At 34.6% G+C, this 19,884-nt stretch overlaps 3 protein-coding genes across 3 annotated transcripts in view; 1 reads left to right on the top strand and 2 right to left on the bottom strand.

Annotated features, from left to right (window-relative positions):
- Positions 1 to 582: 582 nt before the first annotated feature.
- On the top strand, positions 583 to 2,604 carry LOC110111433. Its single transcript, XM_028699936.1, has 7 exons — positions 583 to 1,143; positions 1,224 to 1,271; positions 1,359 to 1,523; positions 1,674 to 1,739; positions 1,874 to 1,939; positions 2,095 to 2,163; positions 2,297 to 2,604. Exons 1-7 carry the CDS (start codon positions 583 to 585, stop codon positions 2,558 to 2,560), a joined length of 1,239 nt encoding a protein of 412 aa, XP_028555769.1. The 3' UTR covers positions 2,561 to 2,604.
- Positions 2,605 to 4,735: 2,131 nt separating this feature from the next.
- LOC110111458 (protein POLAR LOCALIZATION DURING ASYMMETRIC DIVISION AND REDISTRIBUTION-like) lies at positions 4,736 to 11,273 on the bottom strand. Its single transcript, XM_020843360.2, has 3 exons — positions 10,840 to 11,273; positions 6,591 to 7,045; positions 4,736 to 5,238 (listed from the first exon to the last, which is right to left on the bottom strand). Exons 1-3 carry the CDS (start codon positions 11,162 to 11,164, stop codon positions 4,954 to 4,956), a joined length of 1,065 nt encoding a protein of 354 aa, XP_020699019.1. The 5' UTR covers positions 11,165 to 11,273; the 3' UTR covers positions 4,736 to 4,953.
- A 4,830-nt stretch (positions 11,274 to 16,103) lies between these two features.
- The window catches only part of LOC110111431 (ubiquitin carboxyl-terminal hydrolase 23), a 12,151-nt gene continuing 8,370 nt past the window's right edge, over positions 16,104 to 19,884 (bottom strand). Inside the window, exons 7-11 of the mRNA XM_020843320.2 lie at positions 18,643 to 19,065; positions 18,399 to 18,566; positions 17,620 to 18,310; positions 17,449 to 17,539; positions 16,104 to 16,566 (exon numbers count right to left, since the gene is read on the bottom strand). Of these exons, the coding sequence (XP_020698979.1) occupies positions 16,386 to 16,566; positions 17,449 to 17,539; positions 17,620 to 18,310; positions 18,399 to 18,566; positions 18,643 to 19,065 (1,554 nt within the window). The 3' untranslated portion in view covers positions 16,104 to 16,385. The remainder of the gene's footprint in view (positions 16,567 to 17,448; positions 17,540 to 17,619; positions 18,311 to 18,398; positions 18,567 to 18,642; positions 19,066 to 19,884) is intronic.

Genomic DNA, 19,884 nt, shown 5'->3' with positions numbered 1-19,884 from the left:
TGTGATAGATACATATATTAGGTAATTAAAAAAACTATATATTAAATAGAAAAGATGATTTAAGAATTATATTTTTAATGAATGTAATTATAATTTAAATTCCATTAAATAACAGTATAAATTTTCTAAAAAAATAAATAATCTAAATTTAAAAAAAAATTGATAAAATGAAATCAAAACTGAAACATTAAAATCCGGTATCTATAAGTTTTTCCATAGAAAAAGAAATTTAATTTAAAAAAAAAAGATATTTAATTATCGGATTATTTTTTTCCGAATTCATATTTTATAAAATAATTTGATAATCCACTTCTACCGCTTGCTCTTTTTATAATTTGCCCTTCTCTATGGATTATTTCTCCTGCTCTAACGGACTAACGGACTAACGGACTAACCAGTAACCGCTTCTTCGCTAGTAGTTCTCCGTCCGTCTCATTCTCCTCTGCTTCTTCTTCTGCATCTCTCTCAATCTGCTCGCCGCTGTTTCTTCTTCTACTTTCCAAAGCCAAATATCACTAGCTGGCTTTTCTGATCTCTCGCTGGACCTCAGCTATGCAACCTATCAGAGGAGAAATGCGAGCAATGGGAACCCCGCTGAATGGATTATCGCAATCCTCCAACCCAACTCCCTCTACGGCCGTCGCCGCCCAGATTGCCCTCCACGAGTTCCATAACAGCAACGGCAATTCACTGATCCAGAATTGTAATCTTCAGCCGACATTCTCCCAATTCGAACCATCACCTGCCGCCACCGACGATTCATTGGACAAGATTTTCTCCAGCATTCCCTTATTTGCGGAGCTTATACAATATCATTGGGATCTCACCGACGGTACGCAAGTCGCCGGAGACGAAGGTTTTCCCTTCGAGGGGCCGTACGGCGAGTCGTCCCTCCTCGCACCGTGGTTCCGGCCGCAACCGATCATCGGCGAGGGATCGTTGGATGGGGAGCAGACGATGCTTCCGATCAGTGCGCAGCTGGAGCAACATCAGTTGCTTCTCTCCGACATGGTCGGGAGCCACCAGTCGCCGGCAAATGCCTCCGCCGTTGAGTCGGGTCACTTTCCTCCTCTGCTGGTTTCGCTTGGGGGCCCCTGTCCTGGAGCAGATTCTGATTCTACCTTCAAATCACCCAACTCCACCGTACACACCCTCAAATTTCCCACATGTTTTCGAATTATTTTTACAAATGAAAATCACAAAACCGTATTTTTTTTTTACAGGGAACTGAATTTAGAGCGAGCCAACCGCAACATTTCCAGCTGTCCGAGGTTCACCTAAACCCTTATATATCCATTTTTCTTTTCAAATCTAAATTCTATTTATTGGCATTGCAATGTTTAAATTCGAAAACGCAGGGCGCATTGATGCCTCGACAGAGCTTCGGAGGTTCCCGGCAGGCGGCGCCCTCTCCCTCGACATCGGCCAGAGCGAATAGCGGGGACTTCAGAGTCACTGCTCTGCGGCCGCGCGTCCGCGCCCGCCGCGGCCAGGCTACTGACCCGCACAGCATCGCCGAGCGGGTAAGTACTTGCCAAAATTAAAATTTTTTTTTTTCTGTTTTTTTTTTTTTTGGATTCTACATACATAGCCCTCAAAATTAATCTTTTTTCACACTTAGCATCTAAAATTTAAAATTTATTTATTTATTCATTTTTGTACTGTGCGATCAGCTTCGCAGAGAGCGAATTGCAGAAGGGATGAAGGCTCTCCAGGAACTTGTTCCTAACGCCAACAAGGTAAAATCCAAATCTCATTGCTCTGTATTCATAAATTCACAAATAATCGAAAATAAAATATTGCAATAATTATTATTTTTTTCTTTTCAATTCACCCCTATGTTTGTTGTATTTGAATCGGACTGAATTGACAGACGGACAAGGCGTCGATGCTTGATGAGATAATCGAGTACGTGAAATTCCTGCAAATGCAACTTAAGGTCAGCGCTATATTAGATCTAGGGGTGTCAATATTTGATTCGAGCTAAAAATTTGAATATTAGATCTTATTTTGTATAAGTTAATCTTAATAATATTTTTTAAAAAGTAGACTAGGATTTAAGTAATCTTGTTTTAAACTGGAGGGATAATGCAGGTGTTGAGTATAAGCCGGCTAGGAGGGGCTGCCGCCGCTTCTCCTCTGATCGTCGACGTCCCCTCTGAGGTGAATAATTCTCTTCTTTTATTTCTCTATCTACATCTGTAAATATTATTAGGATTTTGGAATTCATTTTGATAAATTTTTCTCATTAATAAATTCTATTTTTTTAAGAAATTGTTTTATGTTTGTTTGATAGGGGAGGGGATCGCCGGCTGCCGCGAGCGAGACCGTAGCTGGGAGGGAGAACCTGGTTGCAAAACTTATGGACGACGACATGGGCTCGGCGAAGCAATATCTTCAGGGGAAGGGCTTATTTCTCCTGCCTATCTCACTCGTCTCCAACATCTCCGCCGCCACTTCTCCTTCCGCCGCCGAAACGCTCGTTCCCGGGATCTCGACCGGAGGAGATGCGCCGCCGTCGTCGCTATACGGTGCAGTCAGCCGCAGTGGCCCTATGTAGATTTTTTTATCCCCTTTTGCTCCACCACATTGGGATCGCATATTCGCATCCCTTACTTTAGCAACTCATTGTGAATAATTTTTATGGAGTCAACGACCTAAGCTCTATATGAGGAACTAGATTGGGAAGCATCTTAAAAATTCATTTTGCATTTAATTCTTTATTAGATAATGAGATTGTAGATTCATTCTAATCACATGCCAACATTAAAGTCTACCTAATTTAGTTAAGTGAAAACATCTGAACATCTGATATATTTTCTTGGAAGTTATTATCATAATGCAACATGAACCAGAAGTCAAAAGGACGATTAAGATCTGTAATAATGTCACAAGCATTCTTAGCATTAAACACTAACATTCAATTAGGTTTGTTGGAATCCTATCAAATCAACACCCAAATAGTGATGCAAGTTTTAAATTGACTAAATTTATTTTATATTTAAATTCAAATGATATATAATGTCGCTCTATTTTTATACTAATTGGTCTTGATCGAGGGAGATACATTAAAGTTCTATTCGGACAGTTTTTTGGCTGCTTTGATTTTCAAACAACAACCATAATTTCATTTGGCTACTATTTTCTTGCTATTTTATCACTGCTTTCAGACATTTCTATGATGGAGTGCTGCTTTCTTCAACCCTAGTAACGAAGTTGCTTTCTTCACAACTAACTTTATGAATCTGCAACCGCCCCAAAACAAATCTTAAATGAAACAATAGTTTATGCAGGGGTGTCAATTTCGGGTCACGGGTCGGGTTCGAGTCGAACCCGGAACTGACCCGGGTTCAAACGGGTCGATTTATGAAATCTTACGCAGTTGAAGAGAAATTTCATCTTGAATAGAACACAAGTAATCAAATTTAATGTTCAACCATCTTATTTTTTCTATTGTACCTTATTTAAGTAATATATCATGATGATAAATGCAGAGGTTTTGTATCATGTGCTTCAAGATTTGTAAATCAATGTGGTATAATACTACTCCAATGCATGATTAGCTACTTTGGATTTTTTGCATCTTGTGCAAGCAAAAGCTAAGTAATTTTCTCAACAATATTGTTTTTTATATGATGTGATTATCTTCTTTCCAAATTGACAATATTATTTTTTGAACAAACAAATTTATAACCTTTCTTTGCAAATAATAATCCTATTACCTGTTATGATTACTTAAACTTTCTTATTAACAAAATCTTGCTAATAGTTTGGACGTTTTTAAGATTTGGAACTAATTAATTAAGTTAATAAGAAAAAAATTAAGTTAGTCCTTATGGTTGCTTTAATCCACATTAATCTCTATGGTTATTGAGTATTAGCATAAATATATCATTAAGTAAATCAGTGATTAGTGTAATTAGCTTGATTAATCCCTTTTTTTTGGTCTAACTTCTGATCTCATTTAGCTTAACACATTAATAAACAAGCTCTTAGTCTATTCAGTTTTCTCATAGCATAAAAAAACTTATAAGAAAAAGATTATATAATTAGAGCATTATTTAATGAGGCCATTAAATTAAAGAGTTAATTTATTATTACGCTATCATATAAAAATGAAATAACTCATATTATTATTATTGAGCTTAAGCTTAATCAGCTTTATCAAAAGCTCTTGTACTGCTTTAAGTTTTTATCAGAATATAATGATCCTTTTTTGTAAATTTAAATATTTAGGTGACAATATGAAAAGTAGAGGTAGGAGAATGTTAATTTATAAATAACTAAGATTTGAATTTTATGTATAAAATTGCCTCTTTTTTTAACAAAAAGCTCATTTTCCATGATATCATGATCAATGTTTCAATTCCTTCAATTTAGGGAAAATATCATATTGGAAAGGAAAAAATAATGATAAATAAATCATTAATAATGAAGATTTAATCTTTTTCTTGTTATCAATAGCATGATAATTTTTTTATTTATTGAATTTATGTTTAAAAGAATGTAACGCTGAAATTAATTAATTAATTATATATATACTCTTTTTTAAATTGATTAATTCTATATCAATTTCATTTTAAACATGCATTTTAAACATACAATTGAAGTGGATTCAATAAAATTAAAATAGTTTTCTAAAAAATAATTATTGATTCTATCTTTAAATGCACCATAAACTAAATCAATATCAATTAATTGCAGAAGATCCAAACCTGTTACTGAATTGCTCAATCAAAAGCTCTAATTATAGCTTATGGAAGAAAGCTTTGAAGAACAGAGAGTTTGTTTTGCAAAATTGCCAAAGCAAAAAACTTCTTTTCCTCAACTTTGAACACAAATGGAAGAAAGCTCTGCAGAACAGAAAATAACCAGACAAAAAAGCCAATCTTCAGTACAAAGTCAATTGATTCATTGAGGTAAGAAGCAACATAGCCAGGAGCTAAGTTTCTCTTAGAATTGCAGTTGCAATCTTTCTTCTCTATGCTTTGAGACCAGCCTTGCAGTATCTCTCCACCAGCAAATCTCCATATCTTTCTCATTCAGCTTCCTCTCTGCACATTCTAATGCATTCTCGAGCTCAACTATCCTCTCATGCTGTCTTGCTTCAAGAAGCTCATGCAACCTTCTCTCGAGCTCTCGAGGGCAAACTCCAGTTTGCTTGTTGCTTTCTGATTTATTAGGCTCATTGACTTGCTGGTAAGTGTCATTGAAGCTCAAATTGCTCTCACTGTCTACCTGTGATGATTAAAGTTTCAGTACAAGTAAATAAAAAGAGTGTTCTGATGAAATTTTTGGTTCCAGGAAGAATAAGGAGCATTTTTACCTTCCAGCAAAAAATAATATGTAACTGATCTCTCTGACATAGTAAATTTTAGTAAATTTGTAAAGAAACCGAGATTAATCCACAACATTTGTTCTTCTTCACTGAGATTTTAGTTGAGGGTGGTAGGAACATGGAGGTGCAAGGCATATCAATGGAGGATGTCAAGCATTCTCAGTTCTTCCTATTAATGGTGTCAACTCTAGTTTATTCGAGTCCTTTTTGGGCAGATTCTATCCCTTCCATCCCTAATTTTACCCTTCTTATACTAAGAACATGAATAGAATCAGACCACCTTATTTGTGGATCTTTTTATTTCATTTTACATGCCCAAACCACTAGAGTTTTACCTAAATAAATAGGCAATTTATCATCTAGCTAATTCAGTCATTCTCTTCTTACTTCAACCACATATTCATCTTAACATTCTGTCTCGGCAAACTCAAGATGAATCATAATGACTTTCTGTTTACCAAAACTAGAAGCCATACAACACAACCAATCTAACTACAGATTTGGAAACATTGCCCTTAAATGTACAAAACATTTGTGGATGGAAGCTGAAAGTTTGAAAGAAGGAAACATGCCAAGTTGATGAGACAATACAGGAAAAGAGAAGAGAGAATATCTAATAATTTTAAATAACATAATAAAATTAATTCATTGCAGTTTTTATTTTTTTTGCACAGGATGGTGCAACTATGGTGGTGCTGGTTAGTATGGTTAGCCATGGGATCAATCATCCTCAGGAACTTGACAATGCACAATTACCAAGAAATCTCATAAAACTTAGAAGAATTGATTGTCACAATGTTGACAATCAAAGATTACTGGCTGGAAATTTCAAATGTGAACATGATCAACCTCCAAGGACAAAATGATCATAAAATCTACCAAACAAAGACTGCATATTTAAAAGATAGAACAACCTAGTCACAAGACAAAGTCAATACATGGCACTAGTAAAAAGCACGCAGAATTAAGGTCATCTCCAACCGAAGGCCAAACATGCATATGGCATCGTTCGGTCACTTCAGCCAAACGCCAAATCTTCCGCTATTTGTTTGCAGGTGAACAGTGGTGTTGCACTGTTCACCTACACGATTTTTCTATCTCAACTGGATTTGCCGAAGAAACGCGCCAAAGAGGAGAAAGACAGCTTCGCAGGTGAATCACATCATTTTTTAGTTTCACTGCATTTTGGAATGAAAATGGGATTTTCGGTTGGAGATGCCCTAAAAGCAATTTGTGGAAATAAGAAAGTTACCTCCAATCTATCTTGGCGTGGATGCATTGATGAATCTTGGTCTTCCAAGTTAAGCTGCAAGCGTTGTAGTTCAACTTGAAGCTCTTGCTCCATTTCATTGCCTGTGGAGCACATTTTAGTATCCAAATCCATGTTCAAGTTGGACTGCCTATGAGTCGCCATGGCACCGTAAGCTCCTGTGAAATTACATGATTCTGTATCATCAGGCAAGTACTGAGGCTTGTTTGAACATTCACTCCCCAAGTAATATGAATTTGGGAAGCTGTGAACCTTTGACTCTGGTAAGTTAGAAACAGTAGCTTTTCTTTGCATTTCTCCTTTGATGTACTGGATCATCATTTCCATCTCAGATCTTAGTTCAACCATTTTATTAAATTCACTAGCACTTTTTGCCAAGAGGAAGACTAGACCTGCCCCCATACCAAGGTTGAAAGAGAGAACCTCAGGTTTCTTTTCTGAAATCAGACAACAACAACAACATCAGAAAGAACAATTATTTAAAAAAATAACTAGATGTCTTGTAATATGCTTAAAGACAGCCAACTCTATAATTATATACATAATTGAGTTTCTATTACCAGATAAAACTTGATATTGTCAACAAAATGCCAAGCATTCATAGAATGGATAAAGCTTTTAGATATTTGTTCATAAAGATGCATAGTTTTAGCCAGGTATTCATGAGCATATAACATGTTTGTAAATTAATAAGTTGATGGTAAGAAATTAGTCATGTAATACAAATGAACCTGTTTACTCCACAATGGACCATCATGCAGCAGTTCACACATGCAGGCGAAAATCATGATTAAGACTTCGTTTGGGACGGCTTTTTTATTGCTTCTTAAAGAAACTTTTTAGTACAAAAATTAAAATTTTTGTACTAGAAAGCTGCTTTAAGCAGCAGTAAGAAAGCTGTTCCAAACGAAGCCTAAGATGACATAAAGAAACCTCAGGACATTAGCAACATTTGCTTTCATTTCAGTGTGGCTTTATCTTTATGCTTTCTGGCTTTCTTCAGGAACAACTCCTTTTCCCTCTGCACCTCTTCCACGGTTTCTATTTAATATGTAATTTACCTATCTTTCTTGTAAGGATACATGCAGAAAGGCGTCAAAGTCGATTCCAAAAGAAATCAAGAATCTCTCATTTTCTTTCCATTCATGTAAAGAAGATGTAAAAGAAAAAACCATCTAGGCTTTGTTTGGTTAGAAGGAAAAGAAAAAGGAAATGACCAACAAATTGAATTGAAATTACTTACACCTACTTATTTGTTTGAGGAGAAATTGAGTGAAAAAAAAAAGTCTTCTTGTCTGGTTGATTAAAATGTGAGTTTTTGTTTTTTATGAAGAGGAGGCAACTTAGTCACATCCATCACCTGATCAATTTTTCTTTTCCTGTTTTTCATGAAGGTTGGGTAGATAATAGAGTCAATGTAAAAAATAATAATAATAAAAAGCATTTGTTCAATTATTGAAAAATCTTTCCTATTTTTTTATAGTGCAACCGCATGCCTAATATAAAATTGTGAAGTAAAAAATCCAAAAATATAATCTATAATAAGGTCTCGGGTGATGGTGGTTTGGAGACCGTTGTCGGATGACTATGGCTAAGAGACTGTAGTCAAGCAACGATTGGACGATAATAGATTAACGACAATGGCCAGGTGATGACAGTTGTTGGTGGTCATCTTAGCATAAAACATCATGTAGAGCTCTAAGTTTTCTCAAAATTAAGCCAATTTTCTAAAACACTTCATCCGACCGCACGTGTTGATTCCATTGATCATAAATCATTCTTTCAACATTTAAGTAACTTTAGGATCTTGAAATTGAGTGATCTTGAGCTCGTTTGATTTCTCTTTCAAGAGCTTGTTTTGACAAGAAGTATGCAAAATTTGAAGATCATTTGGTCTTTTAATTAATGTATTTGATCTTTTAATCAACGCTTTGAAAATTTTAACCAAACTTCTAGTGTTTGTGGGAGCATTTGGATTTGGATTGATTCGTAATTGTGGAAAATTTCAATTCCACTACTACATCAAGACATGTGTATCATTAAATGAATTTTCTAGCAATGCATCAAGATGTATTCAAAATATAAAGTAAAGTAAAATTTCTACATTTGAAATACTTTACGGTGTTTGGTTGATTGTAAAATAAATTCAGGAGTTTAATCATTATGTTTTTTTGCATGCAAAATAAAATTAATGTTTGGCAGTAGTGGCAGCTTCGCAGGTGGGAGACGGTAATGGCAACTGGCGACAATAGCGGTGGCTAGCAATGCTGAGTGGTGGTGATCGACCGCAACGATGGTAGCTGGCGCCAATTAGCCACAACCAACAACTATGGCTACTAATATTAGGTGTGGATGGTGACTAACAACAATGGTAGTGGCTAACGACAATGATGATGGCTGGCAGCAGTAGCTAGTTGCAATAGTAGTATGTTGGTGAGGAAGTCAATATGGTGTATTTGCAAGTTGCCCGAATTGGAAGATTTTGGAATACAAATTCCTAAAAATTCTACTTAGAATTTATTTTTCAACCAATCAATTAGTTGTGGTGAATTAATTTTAATTGAGACAAGTTAAAGACAGATTAACTAGCCAAGGACACAAGTACTCGATTAATGATTAGTATTTTATCTTAAACTAATTAAAGATTGGTATGTGTTTTGTTTTTAAGAACTAATTACTAAAAGGATACGTACATCAAAATAAAACAATAATATATTTTTTTTTTCATCCCAATTAGAGCATCGATAAAGAAAAAAATATTAAAGTCTACTAAGATCTTATCATGTACTTCCCGTCCCTCTACTTGATCTCCAACATGTTAAATCCTACAACAAATTATGCAAGGAGCGGTCATGCTTTAATTTCAAAACTGTCATTAGCTTACTATTAACAAAAAATCTGAAGTGAACTACAGAGTTAATCACTAAACAAAGAAACAAAATTATCACTTGAACAAAAGGAATTGCACATAGAAAGTATTCAATAAAAAGATCAACAAAACATATGAAACATAGAAGATTTTTTAATCTGATCACCCAGATTTGCAAGATAACATGTCATGTAATGCGTTTGAAATGAAGTTCTTAACAGAGATCTGCTTCAGATATATCATTCTCCTCTCTCTTCATAGTTATGCTTTGCTCATCTAGTTAACATTTTGAAATGATGGCAGCAGTTAGTTCAAAAGCAGCTAATTCATGTTCATCTATATTAGCATGATCAGAAAAAAAAAAAGTTTTAATCAGAACTTATGGGAATGAAATCAAGATTACATTTTTCTGCTTTTAATGCACAAACAAATCAACATGAAAGCAGTAAATGTTGCTCAGTCATTACACAAATAAATAACAGGAAAGCCCTTAACTCTTTCTACTCTAATCGAGCTTCAATATTCAGAACTTGTGGGAATGAAATCAAGATTACATTTTTCTGCTTTTAATCCCCAAACAAATCAACATGAAAGCAGTAAATGTTGCTCAGTCATTACACAACGAAACAAAAGGAATAAATCAGAAATCTCAACAGGAAAGCCCTTAAGTCTTTCTAATCTAATTGAGCTTCAATATCCCAAACTTCTTCAAACAAATTAAAACAACTTTGTGCCATTGAAGGGTCCATTTGATTGCTAGAAATCACGTTTAAGAAACTGATAATTTAATTTTTCACTTTTTTTTTTTGAAATGGACCCTACATAGATTTTTCTTTTGTTAAAGCTGTCCCACTTCAATGTACTAGCTGTGAGAGATAACAGCCAGCATGGCAAGGCTGACACTAAGTGATCCACAATGATAATCACGAGGAATACATGGAATAATCTATAGCTTTCTGCAAAAAATACTATTCCAGTTGCATTATCCTTCTAATATGTATATTCTTTCCTCTGTTTCTTTTGATTAATCCAAAAAACTCTCTTTGACAGAAACCCGTAACTCTTACATTGGCCTTGAAACAGTTAAAAACAGAAAGATAAATGCAAGGACTCAAGCCTAACAAAGAGATTGTGGTAAGTTAAAAATATACATATATATTTTATTTAATGACAAATGCAATCAAATCCGAGCATTTTATCTTCTAGGAATTCGGTTCATGGTGTATTTCCTTTGTGATTATCAGAAATCAAACTGCCTTAAGTCAAAACCCTCCAACTCAAACAGGAATCAGCAAAACCCTAAAAACCCTATTTTTATCAAGCAGACCAAACAAAAGAATAAACTAATGCTGAACACATTACCTCCTTCCGTGGATTCCCCAATCGCTGGAATCGTCTCCTTCGCTTCATCTGGACCGAACCCCTCTTCGTCCTCCTTCTCATCCTCCTCCTCATTCTTGCAGCAAGACTTCGAGAACGGAACCAAGCAACTCGACTTCGACCCCTCCGCTGCGCCGCCGTTTACATTGCCAGCGGCGGGCGCTGTGTTAAAAAACCACCGGAAGAGAAAGGAACGCGGCGTTTGAGGCTCGCAATGCAGCGGAGGTGCGCCAAAATTTATCCTTTTTCTCCTCCGATTCTTCTTCTTCATCTCCCCCAAGTCCTGGAGGAACTCTGCTACTCTCATGTCCTAAAAATGGGATCTTTCCGGTGAAAGAAAGATTCTTTCCTTTTCGGGAACATTTTATAGAGGGCGTGAGAGAAAGAGAGAGAAGGAGAGAAGAGAGAGAGAGAGCAGCCGTTTCTACTCTCTGGGTACTCGGTTCACTGGATGTAATAAAAGTTCCTGGGAGGAAGATGGTGGGTCCAATTTCGGGTTCCTTTTGTTTACTGCTTAGCGGGAAACATTGGCGTTTCAATTTCTTTTTTTTTTTTTAACATTTAAACTACTTGTTACTCTCTTAATTTAAAGAATAGTTTTATTCACTCAAATAAATTCACAAAAAATAAAAATGAACTCCATTTTACTTAGATAAATCAATTAAAGATAAAAAATTATATATTTTTAAAGTATTAATTGATACACTAAAGCTTTGTTTGGGACTGCTTTCTAAAACGGAGTTTTAGTTAAAAAATAAAAAATTTTGTACTAAAACTCCGTTTTAGAAAGCAATAAAAAAGCCGTCCCAAACGAAGCCTAAGACTTTATTTGGGATGACTTTCTTACTGCTTTTTAAAGTATTTTTTTAGTAAGAAAGTTGCTTTAAGAAATAATAAAAAAGCTATCTCAAATGAAGCCTAAAGTTCCGTTTGGGATACCAGTTTTCAATTTTTGTACTAAATAATTGTTTTAAGAAGCGACAATAAAGATGTCACAAACAAAACCTAAGACTTTATTTGGCTGCTTTCCAAAGTATCTTTTTAGTACCCAAATTTCTTAGATTAAAAATTTTGCTACTAAAAAAGTGTTTTACAAAGCATGAGAAAGCTGTTTGAAATAAAGTCAAAATAAAATAAATTAAAATTTTATTTTTTAAAATTAAAATTTTAATATAATTTAGACTTTGTTTGAGATAGCTTTTTTTCTTACTTTCTAAAGCAGCTTTTTATTACAAGGCTTCTATGCCTGTAATCTGAGATGCTAAAGCAGAGGCATTTATTAAAAAAACATCAATAGCTGTAAATACAGAATATAATAATAATAATAATAATAATAATAATAATAATAATAATAATAATAATAAATTGACATTTGTATGCATTAAATAGTCTAAAATTTATGAGAAAAGAATAACTATCTAAAAAAATGAAATACAATTTGAAAGAAATGCAAGGTATTTTAAATATTTAGAACTGCTTTAAATAAATATAAAATAAATGTAATTGGTTATTATTATTATTATTTGGTTGACTTGAAAAGAAAAATAATGTTTTGCAAAGTCATTGATAATTGCTAGTGATGACGACGGACAGCAGGTGGCAGCAGGAGCCTAGTGATGACGACGGATATCAGATGGAACAACATATAGCAATCGGTGATGACCACAGCTACTTGCTAGGGAGCCGACGGTCGCAACAACTTGCAACAACTATTTCATAGAATTTATAGTGTATTTGAAAATCAATCATATCTAATAATTTCTAAACACATCAAATTTAACAAGATGGTGAATTTTTAAATTCTATAAAATTTCATTTATAATTTCTTTTATTTTGGAGTGAATACTAATATTTTCAAAACCCTAATGTTTAGAACATTTCGCACCAAAAAAAAATTTCGTAAAAACAATCTCAAAAAAATATTTTATTAACATGTATTAAAAGAATTTATTAAAGATTGACTCTTTTTTAATGTAAAATATTTATAAAAAAAGTATGAAATTTTTCAAACAATTCCATATATTTTTTTTAATAGTAAAATTATATTAAAGGAGATTAATTCATAAATCATCTTTCTTTTATATGATAATAGATCTCAACATATAATAAAGAATAGATCATTAAAGTAAATAAATAAATAAATGAATGGATTCTCTCGAGATTAATATATTTGATAATAAAAAATAATTTTCAAAATTTTCTTATAAATAATTCATGAAAGTTTAGGCCTTGGAAATGCCACATCCATTGAAATAAATAAATGAAATGATAGTTTAAAGCTTCCTCTGTCATAAATAGTAGAAAGTTGGAATAATTGAAGGAGGATCAAACTTTCAAACATTTAATTAAATTAATTGCTAATTATGAGTGTTGACTAATTTAATTGGTAAAAGTTTTTAAAATTATTATCAAAATTTTGAATTTGAATTTAATCTGCACTGAACTTATGCTTAGATATTCATCATTTTAAAAAAAAAGTAAATTAAATTTTGACTTAAATATGATTAACTCCAACAGAAACAAATTATGAAATTATTTGGTTTTTTGGCTCTATCATCCTCTTTCTTTCTTTATTTTTTTCTTCTAATTTTAACTTTTTATTTAATCTATTTATATTTAAATATAAAAATAAAATATTTGATATTTAATAAGTTTTTTTTTTTTTTGAAGGATTTGATATTCAATAAGTGTTGTTCAATATTTGAGGTATCCTAAGAGTGCAAGTGAGTTGAGCCAAGCTCGAGTTTGAGCTTTATAAATTAATTAAGTTCAATGTCTAGCTTAAACTTTAATCTACGAGTTTGAACCCACTTATTTTGAAAGAAAAAAAAATGCATATGATTCAAGTAATAATTATAATAAAATAGTAAAAAGAATGAAAAATAAGAAAATAAAATAAAAAATCACTAAATATTAGAAAGTGAAATGTAATTTATTAGTATTTTTAATAACTTTGAACCTAAAACCTTGAATACTAATATATCATAAATACATTTTATAGTCATAATTTTTAAATGAGCACACTCGCAAGTTTAACAAGTCAATTTGAAATGGCTCAAGTTTGGCTCATTAACTCATATATCTCAGCTCATGAGCTAATTATCAAGTCAAGCTTGAGCCAATTCACGAATCAGCTTGATTCACTTACAACACTAATACATCCTAATTTTTTCATTTATGAGATGGACTAATATGGTTCCACCTTTATCACAATAATTGACTTGTCAAGTAAATTAGTTGTGATTGGGATGGGGAAATCCTTTCCTAAATGGCTTGGCTTATAATTTAAAGAATCTACCACAATTACTATAGACTAGGGGTGCAAAGGAGTCGAGTCGAGCTCGACAGTTAAATACCGAGCACGAGCTCGAGTCGAACTCAAAAGTAGAGCTCGAGCTCGACTCGACGGAGGAAAAAAAGCTCGTGAAGCTACTCGAGTGGCACTTCGAGCCCAATCCTTCCGTCATGCCAACATTAGTCGCCAGTGCCGCGTCATCGCTAGCGTCCGTGTTGTGGCGGTGTTTGTGTCGTCACCATCTTTCTTGTCGTGGCCGGTGTGTGTGTCATTTCCAGCTTTGGTCCGTTGCCAGCCTTCAGAAGAAGATTAAGAGGAAAATGTAGATCAGGAAGAAGAAATGCCCACTCTTCTTGTTTGATGTGGCCGCACAGATCGCACTACATATGCAAGGAGCCCTCTCTTGGTTTAGGGTTCTTTGAATCACAAGCCACTCATCTCTGCTAGGTCGGATCACACGTAAGCCGCACCTGGTCCATTCAAATTTGAGAGGGATCGCCTGGGAGCGGGGGATTTGGTGAGGCTTCATGTGAGGTTCTTACTGTGAGAAAGACAAAGGGAGGCTAGTTTGGTTGCTTCAATCGAATGGTAGAGACAAAGATGATAAGCTATGTGAGAGAAGAAGGGAACTGAACTCCATGCCTCTAATGCTCAGTGGATCGCACGCCCAAGCTGGATTGCCTAGATCCATTCGAGATACAACTTCCGTCCGTCGCCCTTTATGTCGCTGGCGATTTCATTTTCCCGAGCTGCTGGACAAGCTCACGAGCTCACAAGTCGAGTACTCAGGCTGTTCGAGCTCGACTCATCGAACCTGTTACCGAGTAGAGCGAGTTAGCTCGTGAGCCAGCTTGACTCGGTTGCACCCCTACTATGGACTAATGGCTTCCATTTATTCTTTGATCAAATCTATCTATTGGAACTTTCACTAAGCTCTAATAATCAAGCATGAATTACAATCAAAACCCTTCACTGCCAATGAAAAGAACATTAAAGCTTCATTTGGGATACAACATTTTAATAAAAAACTAAAATTTAGTACTAAAAAACAACTTTAAAAAGCAGTAATAAAGCCTTCCCAAATAAAACCTAAATTTACCTAAACAACAGTAAAAGTTCAGATTAAATGAGAAAGCAGGAAAAACGGTCAATGAAAAAATTATCACCAGTCTTCATTTGGTTTCAAATAGGGCTGCAAACGACCCGAGCCGAGTATGTGAGTGTTCATGTTTGTGTTCGTTTAATATCAGCTTGTTCAAGTTTGGTTCATGTTTGTTCAAGCTTTATTGTTTGTGTTCATGTTTGGTTCATTTAAATAAATGAGTGTTCATGTTCAGTTCATGTTCGTTTAGTGCTTATCGAGCTTGTTAGCGAACATATTTAACGATTTTTTTTTAACTATCAAACAAATACGTTCATGAACATGTCTATGAACAAACACATTTATAATAAAAGCAATTGTCTATGTAATAAATACAATGATTATTTATATTTATTAATTTTATAGTCAAATATTAATTATTTTTATCTAACTTATTCACGAGTTCAAAATCGAACACCAATCAAGCTTAATATCGAACTTGTTCACCAACTTCAAATGATGTTGTTCGCGAACATAAATAAGCCGAACACATTAGTGTTCAAGTTTGTTTATTTAAGAATCGAGTATTTAAAATATTGTTCAAGTTTGTTTGTTTAGCTAATTAAACGATCACAAACGAGCTTTAATCGAACCGAACAACGAGTAGTTCGTCGAACGTTTAGTTCGCTTGCAGCCCTAGTTTCAATGGCTTACTTGTAGTAGAAATTCACTGACTTCTATGAAGCAAGTGGCATAGCTAATTACATTAAAATTTAGCAAGTTGCACAAAGTTCAATAAAAATAAAAAACTAGACTTTCTATTTGGTTAATTGTGGAACCACAAAAACACCTAAAAAAACAGCAAATAAGTAAACAAAAATATTGTAGTATAGATATATAATCTGTTGAACATTTCAAAGCATCAATATAGCTCTTATAATATAACATAATATCATCACCTTTTCATAAAATGTGCCAAAACTCAAAAAATTTCAGCTTTATTGATGCAGCAAGACAACAAATCTTAAGGCTGGCCATCGAACTAAAGACGGCCTGTCCATTCATCAGCTCAACAGTTACAGGATCTTAAACGAAGTAAAAATTGATTTCAAAATTGAATTTTTCACACCATAAGGCATATTTTCATATTCTTTACCTTAATATCCTAAAAGGTTGATTTCTTGGCTTTTCTGCTCTACCTTTGTTTTTGGGTCTCTTCTGCTGTGTTTTGAAGATGGCTGTCTCCTGGAATGGGTTCTGCTCAACAACTCCAAACCACTGCCTGGATTTCTTCACTTTTTTTCTCTTGTTCTTGTCATAATCATCTTCATCACTGAGATAAGATGAAAATATTTTGATTAAATACAAATAAATAAAGGCGTCACCTTCTAAATTTAGAAGTCTGAAACTCTGCATAACTCTGTGGCCGGTTCCTCCTGAACCGGCCCACCTAGGGCCGGTTTTGGTCTATAGGAGGCGGTACTAGCCCGCCTCCTCCCCTCTTTGCACCCACAATAGTGGGTCCCACTATTCAAATAGAATCCAAAAGAAGAAAGGAGGGGGGGGCTAGGGTTTGGAGGGAGTTTGGATTTAGAAAGCTTGTGTTAAATAGCATGAGGTGTTTTAGGGTTAGGGCTATACTTTTGATTTGTTTCTCTAGAGGCTTCTTTGGTGTCTTAGGCTCTAGACTCATCATCTAGAGATTGAGAGAGAAAGATCCCCCTCTTGAATTGAGGATCAATTGTATCTTGCTTTATGTTTGCTTTTGCTTTGAATCCGCTACTACAATCTTTTGTTTTCAATTGATTTCAATGAGAATATCGCATTATTTCCGCTGTTTTTTTATCAATTATTGCTAGGATGGCTAGCGAACTCAAGTATTTCCTCTTGGATTACTTGCAAACTCAAGTATTTCTTATGAAACTCTTTCTTCAATATCTAATGAAAATTTCTCATCAAAAAAGAAACTAAACCCTAAACAAGTCAATTACAATTCAGATTATGAGATACATTGGCAGATTTGTCATTTCATCAATCAGCTGCAGGTATAGTGCTGTTGGCTTTCTAGACAAAAGTCTAGTGAGGGGAGGGTAAAATCAGTCTTAGTACATCAAAAGGGAGGTAGTCAACCATTAATCTTAACTTTTTAAGATTTTCTCTTTCAGTGTGACGTCAACAGTAGAGGAAAATAAAAACAAGAAGAAAATGATCTTACCATTCATCCAGGATACAACCAATATTCCTTTTTGAATTGTATTCTACCTGATTCGTCTTCTCAGCTGGGAAGTTATCATCCCAGCTAGCAACTGCATGCCAGGAAAATATCAGATAGAAGAAACAAATGAAACTAGATGATGGAGAAAATATAAAAATGCCTGAAACTCACCAGAATTTTGTTTCAGACTAGTCATTAGTAGATTCACTGATAATTTTTGGGTATGTTTCTCTTCAGCATTTTTACACTTTACACGGTAGTCCCCTTCACTGGAGCAGAACCTACTCAGCTTATTTGAAGCTTCAAGCATTAGAGTTTTCATGCCTATATTAAATTCTTTATTATGAACAGAACTGCTACCAAGTTTAATGGCTTCCTTTCCCTTCGATTTTCTGTAAGTAGAAAAATGTGAGTGCTTTCTAGGGGAATGCCTGGAGCAGAAATTGATAGCTTGGAAAGTTTCGGAAGTGGAGGCTCCATGTGAATCATTATTGTGATCATCAACTATCCTCTTACTCATTCCTTTCATGGAAATTAACTTAAGTTTTTTGCTTCCCTTTCGCTTATTATTTGGGAGTTGCAGTGACATAAAAAATAACTGCTTGCGCCCGAAGTACCAGCCATTTGCTGATGAGGATTTTCTAGGCTTTTTTAGCTTAGACTCTGTCCTGTCGCTGCTAAATAACAAGTTTTCTGTAATGATATCCGATTGAGTTTCCAATTGAACAGAACAAACGGCGGCACATGACGGCAATGATTCAATCGATTTAGTTTCCAGCAACTTTAGGAAGCTCTCTCCACCCTTTTGAAGTTTCAGATTACTTGAGCAGCTGTCAAACTGGTGATCCTTCGGGCCATTATTCTGGAAGCCCAAACAGCACAGCCAAGCTTAACATCATAGCTGACTGAACTTGGATGTAAAATAAAAGAAATCTTATGCAACTTAATACCTGATTGTCCACCAGCCTCGAACCAACAACTTCCTTTTGGATAGAATCATTCATGGCGTTTGATTGCCTTAAAATTTTTTCAACATCATTTGGTGGCGGTGGATGATCAGTCTCCATCCTATGTGCCAAGGCGCCATCTTGAGCATTGTCATTAGCGAAATTATTTTTCTACAATCAAAATAAAAAAAATAAGGAAACCAAACATTTGCTATCCAAGCCTTCAAACAGAAAACATTTGAATTACCTTATCATCACCATTAGAAGGAAGCTTAGAATCCATCAAAGGATGTGATTTTGCTGGCCCTTTTGATGTTGTTTCTTTGTGTTCATTGCTATCACCACCTTGCAAAGAAGAACATTTCGTTTCAACCTGGACATTACCATTAAAAAGTGGACCTTCATACTTGACCGATTCCTGCAACAAGGCACCCGGTGCGGGAACCAGTTCGCTGCTGGTTCCATCATGCCTAGTATGGACAGAGGTGTAAACTGCAGGACTTGGTTTTCTTTCCACCACAGGAATTGTTTTATTTGCTGTAGCACTTAAAGAAATATCAGGTTTAGGGGAAACCTCAACGGTCCCTTTAACTCCAACTGTTCTGTCCCGGACATAAAATAACATATACGCTTCCCTTGAAAGAACAGTTTTCTCACTAACTTCTGTCACCTGCAATCAAGTTCTCGATGTCATAAATCCTATAGTTGAAGTAAAGGGTTTGCTAGAAAAAGCACTCAGTTTTTATGTGAAAGCATCTATCATGTGTAAATACAATGAATGCATAAAGTAATAACACATAAAAAATCACACAAAGATAACACAGAATTGTGTGGCTCAGCTAAACAATAGTCTCATTCCAAGGAAGAGCAGTCACAAAGATGTATAAGTTAAAGAAGCACAAGAAAAGACTCTCTCGAATTCAAATACACAATCTCACTATAAAAGAGAACCTCAAATGTCTCCAGACAAACAGAAGAGAGAATAACTCAAAAAAGATAATAAATCAAGAAGACGACACATACAAAAAATTGCCCGTTAAGAAAATATACCTCAAAAGTATACCTTTCCCATTTCTATGAAATCATCAAAAAAATTTTGGCACCACCGTACTTCTAGTGCGTCAAGACAGTGATCACACAATCAAAGAAAACCATTTTTTTATTATTCATTTCTTTCTATCAAATCCTCTCTCCTTAAAATTTAATTCAAATAATCAACTGTTCTATATATTCTCAATCCCCCAGGGCCTAGCAATTGGCTCTCTGTTTCAGGTTCTCTTCTGAACACTCCCAGCAAACTAACTCCTCCACGGCACAAAGCTTAAGTCAGGAAAACCACAAGCCACCAATCTATCTGCACACCCCAATTAACTCATATTTATAAGAGTCATAAGGATATGACATTAAAATTAAATTAGGTTCAAATTTGGATACAGTTATAAAAAAATTGTAATAGAAATTCAAAATTGTAATATATATATATATATAT

The sequence above is a fragment of the Dendrobium catenatum genome, unplaced genomic scaffold (genome assembly GCF_001605985.2).
Source record: "Dendrobium catenatum unplaced genomic scaffold, ASM160598v2 fragScaff_scaffold_1414, whole genome shotgun sequence".
Classification (NCBI taxonomy): domain Eukaryota; kingdom Viridiplantae; phylum Streptophyta; class Magnoliopsida; order Asparagales; family Orchidaceae; genus Dendrobium; species Dendrobium catenatum.
This window is presented reverse-complemented; position numbering and strand designations above follow the sequence as displayed.